Here is a 17,721-nt window from a genome sequence, read left to right as displayed (position 1 = left end):
AGGGAAAAAATTAGTTTTGAGCTGAGTAGAAAAAACCCAAATTTTGAAAAATATACAAAGAGTACACTTATTGGAAAACATAACACTATTTGTAATTTATTAGTTAATGCAACAATATGGTTAAATTTAATTAAAAACCTGCGATTATAGTATTGTACAATTGCATAGAGCACCGCCCTGACTCTGAGCTGGCCTATTAAATGTTTTGCACAAACCATTCATACCTGTGCTAGCCACCATCAATAACTTGTAGCCATACTCATGCCAATCATATTACCAAAACGAAAATGACATGCAATTCACAATGCTGTTTCGAAGAACCCATTGGATACACAATTAACTTTAACACAGTTTCATAGTTTTGTCAATTGCCATCCAAAAACAACCCCTTGGATACACAATTCAACTTTAACACAGTTTCATAGTTTTGTCAATTGTCATCCAAAAACAAGTTCATAGTCATTCAAAATTTTATTAGTATACTTGAATTTGAGTTAACTCAGTTAACTCAATTAGTAAAATCTTTTGTCATCTACTAAGAGAGACGGGGTTGAATATACCATAAACCATTTGACATATTAACTTGAAAATAAATAACAACCATCAAGACCGGATGCTAAAGGTTAAAATACTATCATATTTATCAAAACAAAAAAAATTTGTTAGTATAAAATTAAGACGAATACACATAATGAGACTTCATGCTTATGTTTACATTGCAATAAATTTTCTATTTGCCTACTTTCTGTCTTTCCTTTTTCATTTTTTGGGAAGAAGCCTGCTTTGCATCTTAAATGCAGCTTGTAATTGCTGGGAATGACTTCCCAATAACAGAGAATAATTAGCATGTGGAAGTCCAGCTTTATATCAATCAACTGAATGACAGAATCAAAAAAATCCATAACATTTAGAACTCCAAATCGAGAAGATACATAACAAAGTCCAAAGTCCACAGTGTATGAGACAAACAATACAGACATTTAAACTACACATCCCAACTTAAAGGGAATAAATTATAATTCAATACTCTTTGTAATACAGGTACTGAAGAATTTGCCCTAGAACTCATTGGAATGTAATAAAAGAATTAATGAAACCCTATAAAACAAAATAATAATGTGTCAGCCCCATGCTCTTTTGTATCTACATATCCCAAGACCAAAACTTGCATCCCACAAATTCGTGCAATTGCATGAAAGTCTCACCCACATAACAAATATCTCTTCTGCAACACCATAACTATACCTGGAGATTGTAGTGGCTGAGAAGCAATTAAAGCTTTATTTGTGTTTCCTACTTGTCACAATTCAACCCACAAACCTCTAACACAGGACCATCTCTCGACACAAATGGGTTGATTCGGACCCACATAAGAGTTAGGATCGAGGCCAGCAGAATAGACCAGACCAAAATAATGGTTGGCATCCGATCTTGTTTCCCTAGTAAACCCTTGAGGAAGGGGTAAAGGTGGACAATGACCCAAAAGGCAAAAAATAGCCTACCGAAAAGTGGGCCCCAAGAATCATACCCATTATTGATGGCATCTGAGATTCCAACAACCACCCCAACTATGTTTATGATCAACAAGGTTGTGGGAGGGATCAACAATGATGTCCACTTGAAGATGTACAGCTCAGAAAATTCTCCATCATCTGCCCCTTTAGAGGTAACCGTGAAGTTTGTGCTGACACCACCCAAAACCTTGAGTAGACCTTGGATAAGGGCAAAAAGATGTGATGACACACCTCCAATCACCCAGAACTGCTCATTTCTCCACCAGTCATCGATCCCAACTCCTCCCCACTGCATTTCAAGGATACCAGTTGCAGCTATAGATATGAAAAGGGCTATGAATAATAGACTCGCGTAATTGCTAATCTGTAAATACAATGTTAAGAACCCTGAGTTAGCACAAAGATGAGTAGAAAAATAGCAATTAAACCAGCCATGAGACAACTTAATTTTTTATCACATAATATGTTTAAGGGGTTTAAGTGAAGTAAAAAACAAATCAGGTCAACCTTATTCATACCAAGAGTACTTTCCAATCGTTTAAATGTGAAACTGTAAGCAAATGGACTAAAATTAAGAATCACAGCCATGCATTAAGCTCTCAAGCAAAAATTTTATAACAAAATGATGCAATGTGAAACATTCATCCAAGCCCAAGGATCTTCCAAAGTGAGTTGCATAAAGTGTTTGTGCCTGACAGACAAAAGTAGATTATGATACAAACAGCATATTTTTTGCACAAGGGAGTAGCAGCCTGTACATCACTACCCAACAAGGTTTAAAGATTAAACGATTTTGAACTTGATGCTATAAGTTAATTTTTTATTCTTGAAAAACCTTGGAATCTTGGGATTGAAATTTAAATGCAACCCAAACTCCCATTATATTGTCTTAATTACACTTTTCTGACTTAACAGTTGATTGAAAAAATGGGCTTTGAGAAATGCAAAGGGGTGTTACCGCAGGAACAATGAACTGTCCAGTGAGAAGACAGATGGCTGGCAGAGTACAGTAAACGATCAAGGGAATGGATGTCCAAGGATACACAACGGAGTTTATATAGGAAAACCGTTCCAACCAATTCAAACCACCCCCATAGCCATACCAGATTGGACAATGCCTGCTCAAGAAAATCTCAACAGATCCAAGGGCCCACCGAAGAACCTGGTGTAGACGATCTGAGAGGTTGATAGGAGCTGACCCCTTGAATGCTGGCCTCTTGGGAATGCAGTACACAGACCGCCAGCCATGGCAGTGCATCTTAAATCCAGTCAATATATCTTCAGTCACAGAACCATATATCCAGCCAACCTGTTTGATGTTCAAAAATTTAGGGGGCAATATGATGACAAAAGTAGAATCTGGAGAAGAAAGGTTCTAAAAAAATTTGTAAGATCTTCACTTTTTGCTTACCTCCTTTCCCCATTCTGTTTTATCCTCATAACCACAGCTGATGACTTGGATGGCTTCTTTCAAGAGTGATGCAGGACTGACATGCTGAGGAACTCCACCATTTTCCAACAGTGTGGAGGCTACAAACACTGGAGACTGCCCATACTTCTTTTCCAATTTCATTTGTGACATATTGGATAATTTCTCAGTGTTTGGTTCTGCAATTGCAACACAGTTTAGTCTTATTGCCTTGGGATTCTTCTTAATTATATAACAATATGACACTCAAAATGGCAATCAACTCTGTTAATGAATCCTTACCATCTTTTCCCTCTTCAATATTTTCAAGTGCATGTATCTGTTTTGATGCTTCCCTGTTCTTAGGTTTCTTCTTTTTCTCCTTCTTTGTCTTCGCATTCTTCTTTCTAGAGCCACAACACAAGCAGCACCATTTTGGCCAACAGTTACAGGTTTTGCTAGGGGCCTTCTTCTTGGCAGGTGCATCAAATCCATAAAGTGCTACCCTTCTGAAAACACATCCAGTTCCGACATATATGGGTCCTTGTAACCCATCTAAGCCTTTCATGTTGATCTGTTTAAATTTGGGAAATTAGACTTCTATATGACAGAAAAGAAGTGCATATATACATGTATTAGACATACAGATATAATACCAACAAGAAGCATATACATACATCAAAGAATACAACGTTCCGATTTGAGTATCTATCATGACGATCAATCCCATCAAATCTTTGAGGAAACTGTACATAGCAAACCTTCTTCCCTGATTGGGGGTCCATCATGAAACACATGGCCTCTCTTAGTGCCTTACTATTGTTAATATAATGATCACAGTCAACGTTCAGAAGATAAGGAGCATTTGAAATAACTGCCGAGACCCGTACCTTCAGAAGTTATAAATAAACAAATATCAAAATTGCAGGCCAGCATTTATTGATAAAAAGTGCATGAAGCAAAAACCAGAAGAGCAACATAGAGGCAAAAGTATATAAATCAGAAAGATAAAACTTGAGCCTTACTAGGGCATTCATGGCTCCAGCCTTCTTATGATGGTCAAATCCTGGTCTTTTTTCACGAGAAACATAAATCAGACGAGGTAACTCGTTTCCTTCCACATCACAAACACCACTATGGCCGAGGAAAACCTGTAAAAGAAAATTTTTGTTTTTAATTGGCATACATCACACCTAATCCTGCCTCCTTTCCCCAGGGTAACTTGGGAATCACTTGAGGTACCAATCACTAGCGATGGTGGTTTTACTCAGGCCCAATAACAGTTTGACCAACAAGTCATTACTCCATGAAATCATGAAAGAAAAAATTAAGAAACACTGACAATGTGGCGTAAGGACCATCTTGGACACAAAGGTATGATAGAAAAGGCACATAATTAGCATCAAATGGCATCTCAGACAAATTTTCCATTTGTTTATGTATTTCAAAGGGAATACAAGACATGCAGCAGTTTTCAGGTTTCACATTAACAATACTGTCACCCTCCGTAAAAGAAATACCACCTCACCTGAATCATGCCAGGATGGTCCCGTACATTGTTGCCAGGCCATGGAGTCCCATCCTGCATTGTCCAGCCATCCTCAGGAACTTTTTGTGCTGTGGCTACAAGTGCATTTATTTTAACCTTAAATTCTTCATATTCTCTCTGTTCCATCAAAAAAGATGAATCAGATAATATCATTCAAGAATCATAATAAGTTACTTGTGACTTATTTTTAGACCAGATTCAAAGAAATAAGGTATACATATATTAAAAGGATTTGGTATTCTAGACATTATTTTGAAACTTAAAAATTATTTATATAAGAAACTGCACAAAGAGATGTCAATACCTTCATTGCACGTCTTTCTCTGACGAATGCTGGATGAACTTTGTTTTTCAGATAGTCTATCTTCAGTGAAAAATACCATTCTGGGGCCCTTGGCTCAATATTATATTTTTTACAGAAAGGAACCCATTTTCTTGCAAATTCTGATGTCTCGGAAAGTGCTTCAAAAGTAAGCATCGCAGCACCATCATCCGAGACATAGCAAGCGACTTTATCTACTGGATAATCAACCGCAAGAATGGAGAGAACCGTGTTTGCAGTAATTAGAGGAGGCTCTTTTGATGGATCAACTGTACTCACAAAGATGTCTACACTGGCCAACTCAGATGGCTTCCCTTCTTTTTCATACCTGAGTGTAAGTTGCAAAAGATGAGTCAGCAAATCCAATATGAAAAGTTGAAATGCCAAAATCAGAGGATAAAGAATGTCTGCAGACAAGACTAGAGGTAATGATGACATATGAAAGAAGGAACTAGATAAACCATACTAGCCCATTTACCTCAGTGATAGCCGGTCAAGGTATGTTTCTCGTTCTATTGGGTACCATTTTGGGAACTGATCAAGAATCCATGATACAGCAAACCATATTTCGCATATAACTGATGTCAACCACAAGCCATATGCACTATTAACTGGATGGAGAAGTCTATAATGAAAAAACAACCCAAGGATAACAAGACGAATTATTATAATCAGTCGGTATGGATTTATTTTGCTTGAAGGAATGGGTAACTTCCTTGAAAGTGGCTGCCTGCCTTCATCCATCCTGAAAAATAAATATCAAAATTCATAAGTAGTTGAAAAAGTAAATCAATAAATGAAGAATTCATTACAGAATATAAGAAACATAAACTTATTTTCAAAATAATTTGATAAAATGATATTGTAACAGCCTCTTAATAGACTATTAATAATTTTAAGCAATCTGTCGGCACCAAGTGCCACATTTCGATTATATAAAGGTCATGCACAGAGTACTAATGCATAAAAGACACAGTAACAACCAACCCCCCCACGCCCCCCAAAAAAAAATATAAGGAATTAACGAAAGATTCATATTAGATTTTATATGTATTTACCAGAATGCAGTCCATGGACTCTAATATTAATATTATTGTAAAGGAGATTCTAGCAAGAACCTTTCTATCATATCAAGTAACGTTATTAGGTATTTGAAACAGATGTTTCTTCTCAGTAATCCTAATCAACTTTCTCCTTGGGAAAAACTCATTACATAATAGAACACTTTTAGTTTTGGGTCCAAAGAGAGAACCAACACCATTGTAAACAGGAAAAACAAAAGAGTCACTTACATGGGCAAATCAGGATCATCATCTAGTTCATTTCCACCAAAGTTTCCCCCATCATTGTCTCCTTGGTGCTGTACAACCTGAAGTCTATCATTTTGCCTTTTCTTCCAGTCCTCCATCCGATCCTTCCAAGCCACACTCCCATACCCATATACTGCAATATCTTTCTTAGGAACCATTGGTCTTGGTTGCACTGTGACACAGATATCAAAAGCACTAAGCTCAATGACTAAGCTAAAATAAATTCTAAACAGCCACTAGACGAAAGATACACAATCAATTACTCAAGGAAAAATGACTTACATGGTATAGATGGATCAGGAACGGGCATTGGATGGATTCTGTTTCCATGACCCATAAATGGAGGTACAATAAGAGCATGCTGATCAGAAGAAATCTCATAATCCTATAACAACAAAAGGCGCCATTAGAAGCTGTTCATCAGATCGCATATTTCCACACATATGCACATGAAAAAGTGGAGATGCAAGGGCATGTGTACAAGAGAAAGGGTTCAAACTGATTTACCTCCTCGCCATAGGTCAACAGAGGGATATCAGGACTAAGGGGAGATGTCTCACGTTCTGAGAATGTGGGGATTCCAGACGCATTAGAGTGATAACCACGGCCAGTGTTAAGGCGTGCAGAATGCATTGCCTCCGCAGCTTCCTGAGGCCCAAGACCATCAAGGTTTCCATAATCAAACTCATTGTCCAAATCATCAATGTCATCTTCTTCCTCGTCACCTTCAACTCTAGGACTTCCTGCAATTGACATCACTAGTTAGAAACTTTAAAATTTGGGGGAATTCAATAAATAAGCAAATAGAAAACTGCAGGACAATCTCACCTTTGAGGCGCTTGTATCTGGTTTTACACTGAGGACAAGCCTGATTGCCCTCTCTTCTCTCATATTCATAGCAAAGCCTGCACACAGGGAAAGCACATTCGTTGCAGGCAACAAAGAGCTCTCCATCCACCGTAAGCTCCACTTCATCCCCACAAATCTGACATATTTGCCCACTCAATTCTTTCACAGACTTTATCTGCAAAGACCCAGAAACCATAAACTCAGTGCTACAAGCACCTAATTACAAGAGGTGAAAAATCTAGCAAGAAAATGAGGTTAATGAATCAGTGTACTTAAACTACAATTTGCTACTTACCAGAACAAACAATAAATAAGAACAAGAAAAGTTCAGTCTGATGAATTTTATAAAATTTACATGCTCCTGAATAAGATTAAAAATTCAACTTAAGTCCAATTAGACAAGGGTGTGTCTGGTAGGGGCATTAAGCTCTTTTAGGGTCCTTAAAGCTGAAAGCAGGTTAAGGCTGAAATTTGCAACTTATATGAAAAAAGCTATATAACTCGCTATTCATGCTTTATAAACCCGGAACTTTGAAGCACTATTTACTATAATTAGCCAAACACTCAAAACACAAGACAGCTTTTTAGTTATAAAGCTCTATATCACCACAGCTCTACTACTAAATCTCTACCGTTAAAGCTCTACTTCCTACAGACAGGCACAAATATTACCATCCTCCTTTCCAACTTTTCATAAGCTTATCAATTTTTCTAGTGGGCTTAGATTACAGTAATGTGCGTGGATCCTGAAGAATAGATTGATGAAATCTCCTATAAAGAAATTTATTTGATGTATCCATCAGTATTTCCAACATATGCAGAAATCCGGATAGCATTCCCAATTATTTCACAATCTTATAGTACACATCTTACCTAACGGTTTCCAGAAATTTTGGAGACAAGACAACTCAAGAAACTTGACAGTAAGAAAGGTCAAACAGTTCATCAGAATGACAATCTTAAGTTGTTTCCAAAATAAATACCAAATTCAAAGAATTTAACCAAACGGAAAACACCCTTTAGATGAACTTATTTATTCTAACCCAGGTCCAGAAAACCAAATCAATCACCGACAAAAGCTGTAAACAGTTTTTTTTTTATAGAAACAGTGAACCAGAATCATAAGCATGGATACTCATATTGCATCAAAATACTACTAAGGCAAAATGTGAGCCAGAAATCCAAAACTTCACATAAGCAAATTTCACATCAGCCAAATCAGAAGCGAAGGTACTCATATTGCATCAAAAATCCACCAAAAGCCCTTTTTTTTCACATTTCTAATAACCCCCAGATTTGAACAAACAAAAAATGCAAATGGGTATTCCAAAAATTTAAAAAAAAAAAAAAAAAAAAAGCACTCTTAGCTTCTTACCTTTCCATTCTCATCTGCATTGATCAGAACGAACTCATTCCTATTGTGAGACCCAGCAACAAGCCTACCCCTTGTGTCCATCACTGATCAAACTCACCACAAAAGCACGGCTAAATCTCACACACTTCAACAAATGCTACACAAATCCAGAAAACCCAACTGAGAAATCGATCTGAAACCGAGTCTGCTTGACCCAACTCAGCCAAAAGATCTAACTTTGCCGTCCTCACCACTAGGTTCAACACCCATCAGACAAGGAGAAACCCAAATCCCACGTATAGAAAAAGCCACCAAAACCAAAAATAAAGAGAAACCCAATTGATAAAATAAAAAAATAAATAATAAGCGGGTCTTTATTAATTTTTTTTAATAAATATATAGAGAGCAAACCAACAAAGGAAAAAAAGTCTTTGATTTTGATTCCCTAGCAAGCCAAGTCTGGTCTGCTACCTGGCTGGTCTTAATCCATTATGTGAGTGAGATACAGAAAGAGAGAGAGAGTAATGTATGTGAGGAAATGTGGACGCGTAGAGAGTGAGACCAATTATAATCAAAAAACTCAAAAGGTAAGAGAGAGAGAGGTGGGTGGGGCCCAGAAAATGCTGGTGGCTTCCGGGATATGTCCCACCGGAGGGGTTAGTAAAAATGAATATAGAAAAGCTCTTTTCTTTTTTCTTTTTCTTAAAAAAAAGAAAGTTACTGTATGATTTTTTTTCTGCAGAGCTGAGAACTGAGAAACTGTTTTGGGTTATGTTCGGTTTTTGTTTTTATTTCTAAATGTGGTGTGTGTGTGTGTGAGAGAGAGAGAGAGAGAGAGAGAGTGCCTGTGACTGTGTTTGGGAATCTAGTGGGTTTCTTTTGGATTTGTTGTTTTTTTGTTGGGACTTTCTGACTATCTTAACTCACGGTTTTGGTGTGTGTATGCAAAAAGTAGGTGTGTTTGTTTGTGTACATTGATCATTGAGTGAGTGAGAGAGAGAGAGCGAGAGTGTGTGACACTTTGGTTTGTTTGGTATTTGAGAAGAGAGAGAGAGACCTAAGAAGTAGGATCTGCTCACGCGGCTTAGATCATGGCTTTACTTTTCTTCACACTCACACGCTCTCTCTCATCAGTATTCTGTACTAAGATACAGTAGTACTTCAACGCGGGTATTTTTTTTTTTTTTACAGTTCTTCTGTGTGTGCACGCGCGCGTGTGAGTGAGTGTGTAAGAATTTTTTTTTTATTTTTTATTTTTTATTTTATATTTATTTAGTGTGTTGTATAGTTGTATACTTGTATTGTATTTTCTTGCCAGAAATTTTTTTTGGGGAGTGGAGCTTTTTCTGTACTGTCTTTGTTGACTATTTGAAGTGTTGACTATTTTGTGCAATGACACATAAGCCCTCCCATTTTTGTTTTTCTGATCTGGGTCTTTGTTCTTTTTGATCAAACCGGAAATTATCTAAATTTTAAGTTACCACTACCAGGAATCCAGGACTGTACACGAGAATGTTTATAAAAATTAAATTAAAAAAAAAAAAGACTGTACACGAGAATAATCTAATTGATTATCAAAATTTTAAGATTGATTTATATTGCATTATTTAAACACAAGTCAGATTTGAGTTAATCACCAAACAATATTAAATATTTAAGTTTTGTTCTTTTTTTTTTTTTTCCAATAAATTTGATTTGATTTACAGGTTACTTAACTTATTCTTTCTCTTATATAATTACAACTAAATGTTTTTTCGCTTTAGTTATTTGAATGAAAAATATCCAAAATGTCATTACCAAGCCTAATGTTGTTTGGATAGTTGAGTGGTGTGCATCAAATATCCCATCAAAAGATCCAAAGGATTCCTTAAAAAAAAAAAAAAAAAAAACCAAAGGATGTCTCTTGAGTTGTCAGAAACCATCTAAATTTTATTAAGATGTCACAATTTAATACTAATTTATGGTAAATTAATGCGTGTGTATATACATTGATTGTACAAACGTGTAAGAGAAAAATACAACAGATTATTTGTTGTCATCTTCATTTTTTTTTAAGAATTTTCCGTAATCTTTTAGTTTATCAAAAAATATATATCTGTAAAATCAATTATCTTTTAGGGCAATGAAATAAAAAGATCATATAAGAAATACAGCAACCCAAAATTTAATTCCAACTTCACATTTCCACTAACATGCCAAGAGACTCTTCTTTGTATAACAGGAGACAATGAAGACTCTTCATTGTCATCTTAAAATATCGACATAAATTTCTCTCTCCCTTTCATTAATTAGGAAAAAAAAAAAAACATGTCCCATTAGAATGAATGAGATTCATAAATACTAAAGAGTTTTTAGTTTTCCATGACCTATTTATTGTGTGTAAAATGTAATCACAATTTGAATCTATACAAAAATTTCAGAATTAGGACTTCTATAAATAAATAAATAAATAAAAATAAACAAACTGTCCTACTTCAGTAAGTTGATCTGTTCATGGGATTTGGCACCATTTAAAATCTTTAAGACATGTGAAGCATAGGTTGAATCATTTTAGCAGCCATAGCAAAGACCGGAGATATATGAATAGTGTGTAACTTTGTATAACTTGAGAGGTTTTACCATAAACATTGAGTTCGAATTTTTAAGCCGTCGTTATCAAGAGGTGTCAACTTTCCAACTAATACGATTAGCTTATTTTGTTTTGTTTTTGTTTTTTTTTTTTTTAAATAATGTAATGTGTCCAGTTGTATGGTAGAGGGTAGGTATCAAATCCTGCCTCAGATAAATGTGAACCCTTCCTTATCACCCAATTATTAAAATGGTTCCATCAAATTATATTAAATATAAAAGATTGAAGATTATCAAAATATATATATATATATATACAAGATTGAAGTGACCAATATGCAGTTATGTAAACAATTGTGGGTCTCAATTAGATTGACAATGAAATATAATATGCTTCTAGTTATGGCCTCAAGTAATTAGGAACTAGGACAAGACTTTGTAGTAGTTGTTAAAAAGCTTTGTTGAGATGTATACGTTCTCTTCTATTTAGTCTTTAAGGTACATAGAAAACCATATTTTTGGTCATTAAAAAAACCCTATACTTTGTTAGGTATGGTAAATTCTCTTGGCATGGTTAAGAGTGATTCATACCCATATCTGACTTAATAAGATTAAAAGAATGAGAAAGCTTATCACATTACAAAGCCTTTTGTTTTGTCACCATTTGAGAAAATAAGTTCTTCTAATGCCTAAACATTTTCAATAAACAAGTCTTATTGTACAATTACCAAAAAAGAAAAAAAAATGTATATATCTTTCTTAAGCATTAAGGTAGCATGATATAATTAGTTTATAATAAACATAGTTTCCCATCAAAAAAAAAAAAAAAAAATAGTTTCGTCTAAATAAAAATAATTTATTATAATCACAATTTACCATCTTAACAAATTATTAAAAAAAAAAAATTTAATGTTCCTTTTTTTTTTTAATGAATTGAAGTTTGTACCTAATTTTTACTCAAATTCAACGAACCTCTGTTATATGAGTGACTCTTCATCTTGATTGTTGTTTTACAAATCTCTTAGGGCATGTTTAGTCGTGTTGTTTATATAACAATTTTCATTATTTAAATAACACAACACAACACAATACGTATTTTTACGATACATTTTTATCCATACATATTTTCACAACATTTAAATAATGTTACTAAAACGACGTTATCAAACAATCCTTAAACTTTCTTTTTCACCTTTGTCAAATCAAGGTTACATTTTTAAGTAGGATTATGTGATTTGGTTTGAGAGCAATATTTAGGTTCCTTCTGGTGGGCTCCCACTTCACATGTCCTTTATATTTTGTCTTTGGTTGATAGTGTCAAAGTTGTATGGTTACGGTGTGCCATCATTGCCACATGGACATCAAACTGTCGGTGGATTAATTAAAATGTGTGCTTGAATATTAAAAAAATAATTTTATTTTATTTTTCCTTTTCTTTTGGACGAATAAGAAAATATGATTATGAAAGTTTGCGTTCCTACCATAAAAAGAGAACTCTGCCTTTTGATTTGGGTTTTTAACTTCCATGATTACACCATGAATGAATACAAATTATCAATTTAATTTAATAAAAGTATACAACTTTTACTTTACACTTGGCAATCGGTAATTGGTGTAAATCCTCCAAAATGATTATCACATCAGATACGTGTTACACTAACTGGTTACAGTATTTTTTAGCCTTTCATTAATCATTTCTTGCTACTTGATTAGCAAAAAGAAAATAAAAGAAACCTTCATGTTACTCCAGAGCCTTTGCACAACGTGAATTGTAAGAAAGGCGGCTATAATGCATGTGAAGAAGATCTAGATGCATTTTGGTACCAACCTTCTACTATAGTCAATCCAAATTTCGAGTTTATGAAAATAATTAAGACCAATTTTTAATCTAATGAAGCATACCTCACAAAAAATATGTCGGTTACTCAAAATAAAGAAGTTTTTAAATTTTCGTTTTGAAAGTATGTTTTCTTTGAAAATGATTAGATTAAAAAAAAAAAAAAACACCTTTTTTTTTTATACATTTTAAGTGAAAAAATGGGAATGTGAACTTAAATATTTTAATTGAAAGTACAAGAAGATGTCACCTAACCTAAACTCATTTGCAGCCCAAACACATACTTAGATTTTTTTTTAATTTTTTTTTTATGAGACACTTAGATTGTTTTTTTTTTTTTTTTTTTTTTGAGAAAGAGACACTTAGATTGTTAGTACATCTATAATATCTAATAAATTCTTGTAATAAGATCATTTATTATAAATATGTTAATAAAAAAAATGGTATAAATTTACGTGCATTTGTTAAATACTTGAGCATAATTTATGAAACGTTTAAACAAGGGAGTCCTGGTCAAATCATCTTTGGGTATTTGTTAAAACTTCTCTCCTACCATGTTTTATTTATGATTTTAATTATGTAAGATTATCACCAAACGTAGGACCTAATTGATGCTTAGAAAGTATCACTAATAGAAACAAGACACGTGGTAGGCCATGTGAAGTTGGGGCTAGAGACAATTTTAATTAATACTAAAAAATTCTAATACGTGAGGGTCAAGTGGGTCCTACCCATTTAAGTACTAGTGTACTACACTACTACCCTTATTATTTTGATGATGTGGGGTCCCTTTGAAGCTAAGCCCTTGACAAAGACTTTTGTGGAGCAGAGGAAATAGCTGGCACCCGTGTTTGCTTGGATGGAAAGTGAAGTGGAAACCCACAAGATTGCCAGAAAAATCTAGAGAAGAAAATTTTTAGGGTCGTAGAACTGGATTGTTTGGGCAGGAAATGAAAAGTAGACTTGCCCGAGATATGCGATTGCGGAAAGGTTTTATAGGGTTACAGCCTAGCACCAGTTCATTCCCTAATCTATTTGTACGAATCTGTACTGTAATATAGCATATAGTCCTTTAAAGTCAGCTTCTCAGATTCAGAGTTGGGATCTAAATTTACAGTTAGAGAAATGGGTTTTTGAATTCTGTGGGTCAAAAACCCAATTCTCTAATTAGAAAGCCCATCTAAATTCTGCAAATAATAAAACTTACTTTTAAATGATTTATTAGTTCAATTTAAGTCTATTGGGCCCTTCTTTTTTAATTAAAAAACATTTTAAAATGATTTAGGTGGAGTTTCAGTTTCTATAAAATTTACTAAGCGCAATTGTTCAAACAAACAGACTTGCTTCGTTCTTATTGGGAATATATATCTTAGCGTGGCGTGGGTTTGAATAAGTTTTTGGTCGAAAAAATTATTTGCATAATTGTTTTGAAAGTTAACAAAACTATATTTGTATATCTAAAAAAAAAAGAAAAAAGAAAGACTTTAAAAGCTATACACAAAAGTGAAAAACTTCAATAACCAAACGAAAAAATTTAATTCAGGGACATAATAATTGTGCTGATCTATTAGTCAAGAAGGGAATGCTGTAAATTGAAACTTTTGTAGTATTTCTGTGTTCCTTGTTAAAAACGTTGTCCTTCTTTTTCTTCTCTTTTTTATTATTATAAACGTTGCCCTTTGTTCGACATTGGTATTTAACTTATATTACAACTGTATAGTGGTATAATAAGTAACTCATTTTATTATTAAAAAAGGAATTGATTTGAATATGGGCTTATATAGAAATGGATCACGCAAGTCTACTCTCACACTCAAATTCACATAATACTTATGTGTCAACTTGTGATTGAATTTTAATACTTTTATGAGGGCTACCCATGGGTATTTGAGCATACTGTCAACTCAAGGGTGACTCTACATTGAAGCCAAGGTAGTCACAACCTCATAGGTAGGGTTGTCCAAGGGTCGGGCTTAGGCTTTACTCGAACTCGACTTGATCCTGGTGAGTGGCAAAACGAAAGACTTGTCGCTGACTGATAATTTCAGTGGGTCGGATTGAGTCGGTTGTTCCACGGGTCGAATTGGTTTCAGATGAAATTGATAAAGGTGGCGACGATCTCAATTTCGACAAAAAATGACGAAGATCTAGTAAGATCTTACTAAATCCGGTGGAAATCTCATCAGGTCTAGCAAGATCTCTCAACAGATTAGTCGAAACTTGCCAGATTCGATAGAAAACTCACTAGATTTGAAGATATTTCATTGGATCTGATGGAAACTCACTAGAGATCTGGTGAGATTTCACCATATTTTGGTTGGGTTTTCAGTTAGGCCAGTTTGTTCAGGTGTTGGAGGAGAGAAATCAAACTCGACTCATCAGATTCGGGTTTTGAAGTTGCCAACCACCATTGCCACCAAATCAGATCGGTTTCAGTTGAGTCACTTGGGCGGGTCGGTTTGTCGAATCCCTTGGATAGCCCTAGTTGCTTAACCACCTTGACCTAAGGAAAAAAAATATTTATTATATATAAAATTTAAAAATTTTATGATTTTTTTTTTTTTATCTTTAAAAAAAATTTGTGACAACCCAAATTTTTTTTAGGCTCAATATAATTAAATTTTGGACAAAGTTTGTTAATAAACTTAGTTATAGACTAAGGTTATAACTCTACTTAGGGCTGTCCATGGGTCGAGCAGGTTAGGTTTTTTCCCAACTCGCAACCGACCCGTACAAGGTCAGGTGGGTGGTTTTTCAACCCACAACTGACTCGTAGCAGTAATGGGTTCATCGGTTCGGGTTGCTGGCGGGTGGTGGTTGGTTTCGGGTGAACCCGATTATCACTGGAATGCTTCAAAATGTGGCGAGATCTCGCCAGATCCGGCGAGATCTTGCTAGATCCATCCAAGATTCGGTGAGATCTTGTCGGATTCGGTGAGATTTCTGGAAAATCGTGATGAGAAATCACTGTTTCGGCCAGATCCGGTGTTTATTGTGCCAAAAATCGATGGATTTAAGTGAAAAAATGGCCGGAATCTGAAAAAAGTGGTCGGAATTTGGAAAAATGGCTGGATTTTGAATGGACTTCGGTTCGGGTCGGTTTCACGGGTTTTGAAATTAAAAACAGAAAACCGACCCGTTGGGGTTAGGTTAGTGAGGTCGAAACCCGTGTTCGACCGCCGGAGTCGTCGGATCGGGTGGTGGTGGGTCAGACGGGTTGGGCGGGTTGCCGGCTTCCATGGACACCCCTAACTCTACTTAATTTTTTTATTGGATACGAATTTTAACAAATCCACCATTAGATTACATTTTCTTCTTATATCCTTCATACTTGCAAAATTTTAATAAGATCCAAGGCCAATAGCTATGTCCTTAATCAAATATTAAAATTTCGAGTTTTTGTCATCTAAAATTATATATAAAAAATAAGTTTATAGATTGAATAGTAAATAACATTCGATTGACATGGATTTTGACATGTGTTTTAAAAATATAAAGAAAAAAACATGCAATTTAAGGGTTAGATTTTTAAAATATGCAGTCAAGTTAATTTTGTTTAATAAGAGTTGTAATTCTAGGCTACAACTAAATATATAGCCAAACTTTAATCCCCTTAACAATATATTAGGCCCTTACAAACAAAAAGAAAATGCACAAAATTTTTTTTATTGAACTAAAATTTTGAAAGAGATATAACTTGTAATATTGATAATGAGATTATCATGCAACTATTTCAAAATTTAAAAAAAAAAAAAAAAAACCTTGTAGGAGGAAATTGTAAAATTTTATGTATTTGCATATTTTTTTTGGGTCAATATATGAAGTTGTCTTTTTGTTAGATTTTGTATAATTTAATATTCATAATCACCTCAAAAAAAAAAAAAAAAATCCTAAAACCGCTGTTGTGTCAACTTATACACTAATCACGAGTTGATATAAAAATATGTTGTGGATTTTGACGTGGGAAAGGACATGTCACTAGCATCATCTACCTATATTGGATTTAAGAAAACTGAAAAAAGAAGAAATATATATCTCATGTTAACATTACCTAGAAATCCAATAAACATTCAAAAATATCAAATTTATTTTTGTTACCATCACATTTTTTATAATAAAGTACAATACACTTGATTAAATTGTAGTATGTTAAAATAAAAATGATTATTACACATATGATATTTAGTTAGAAAGACAACTCATAATATTTTGATAGGTCATGCTAATGAGTGCTCTAAGGGCACTTGTTAACAATCCATTTTAGAAAAGTTTTGACATTATTTATATGGGAAATGAAAAAAAACTGTCAAAATATTAATTATTTTTTTTCTCATAAAAACTTTTTTTAACTGAATTCTTAACAAATATCATAAGGGTACTCATTAGCCTTTTCCTATTTTGATTCCATTCTAAGCTGACCATAAAAACACGCGTAAGAATAGCTCAACTTCTTAAAATGTATGGTCAGCCAAGCTTAAAGTCAAACAAGTGGTTGGTTCTTTAGTGTTTAGTCACATGTTGAACTGCAATTTAGCAATTAGTAAATGGGTGTGGCTTGCGTTGAGTTGAGTGTACAGCCACAATAATAAGATTCTTAAAATAAGAATGTGTCGGTCATATATCATTTTTTTTTTTTTGTTGAGAATAGTCATATATCCTATTCAGTTTACAAGATTCTCAGCCCCAAAAAAATTTAAAAAATCAGTGTAGAACAGTAGAAGAGCCTCACCTTTAGCAAATATATTTTGAGTTAAAGATTTTTATTTTTAAGAATATATATGACGTCAGATTATTTAAAATTTAAATAAGGTAATACTCTTTTTGATGAACAAATAAGGTAATACAAGTTTACTGAGAGAATGTGCAGAATAGCTGTTAATAGGGATTCAAAGTAGTAAGTTAGACAACGTTTTAAAAATTTAAGAAAAATAGCATCTCGAGTTTTAGAAACTCGAGATCCATATTAAAACCTGAGTTTTATAAACTCGTTTTGCGAGTGTTCGGCTAGAT

At 34.2% G+C, this 17,721-nt stretch overlaps 1 protein-coding gene across 1 annotated transcript; it reads right to left on the bottom strand.

The window, feature by feature from the left end:
- Positions 1–880: 880 nt before the first annotated feature.
- On the bottom strand, positions 881–9,150 carry LOC115950719 (cellulose synthase A catalytic subunit 2 [UDP-forming]-like). Its single transcript, XM_031067954.1, has 14 exons — positions 8,328–9,150; positions 6,932–7,127; positions 6,611–6,846; positions 6,386–6,488; positions 6,086–6,275; positions 5,272–5,538; positions 4,776–5,121; positions 4,451–4,588; positions 3,948–4,073; positions 3,600–3,812; positions 3,226–3,496; positions 2,926–3,122; positions 2,473–2,823; positions 881–1,878 (listed from the first exon to the last, which is right to left on the bottom strand). The coding sequence occupies exons 1-14, from the start codon at positions 8,406–8,408 to the stop codon at positions 1,294–1,296; spliced, it is 3,300 nt and encodes a 1,099-aa protein (XP_030923814.1). The 5' UTR covers positions 8,409–9,150; the 3' UTR covers positions 881–1,293.
- Between the last annotated feature and the right edge of the window lie 8,571 nt (positions 9,151–17,721).

This window comes from Quercus lobata, chromosome 6 (assembly GCF_001633185.2).
Source record: "Quercus lobata isolate SW786 chromosome 6, ValleyOak3.0 Primary Assembly, whole genome shotgun sequence".
NCBI classification, from domain to species: domain Eukaryota; kingdom Viridiplantae; phylum Streptophyta; class Magnoliopsida; order Fagales; family Fagaceae; genus Quercus; species Quercus lobata.
This window is presented reverse-complemented; position numbering and strand designations above follow the sequence as displayed.

Excerpts from the sequence above, each read along its gene's own strand:
- LOC115950719 (XM_031067954.1), bottom strand. The coding sequence starts at position 8,408 with ATGGACACAAGGGGTAGGCTTGTTGCTGGGTCTCACAATAGGAATGAG. Across the intron at positions 5,539-6,085 it reads GATGATCCTGATTTGCCCAT|GATGGATGAAGGCAGGCAGC; the intron begins GTAAGTGACTCT and ends TTTATTTTTCAG. Across the intron at positions 1,879-2,472 it reads GACAGTTCATTGTTCCTGCG|ATTAGCAATTACGCGAGTCT; the intron begins GTAACACCCCTT and ends TTGTATTTACAG.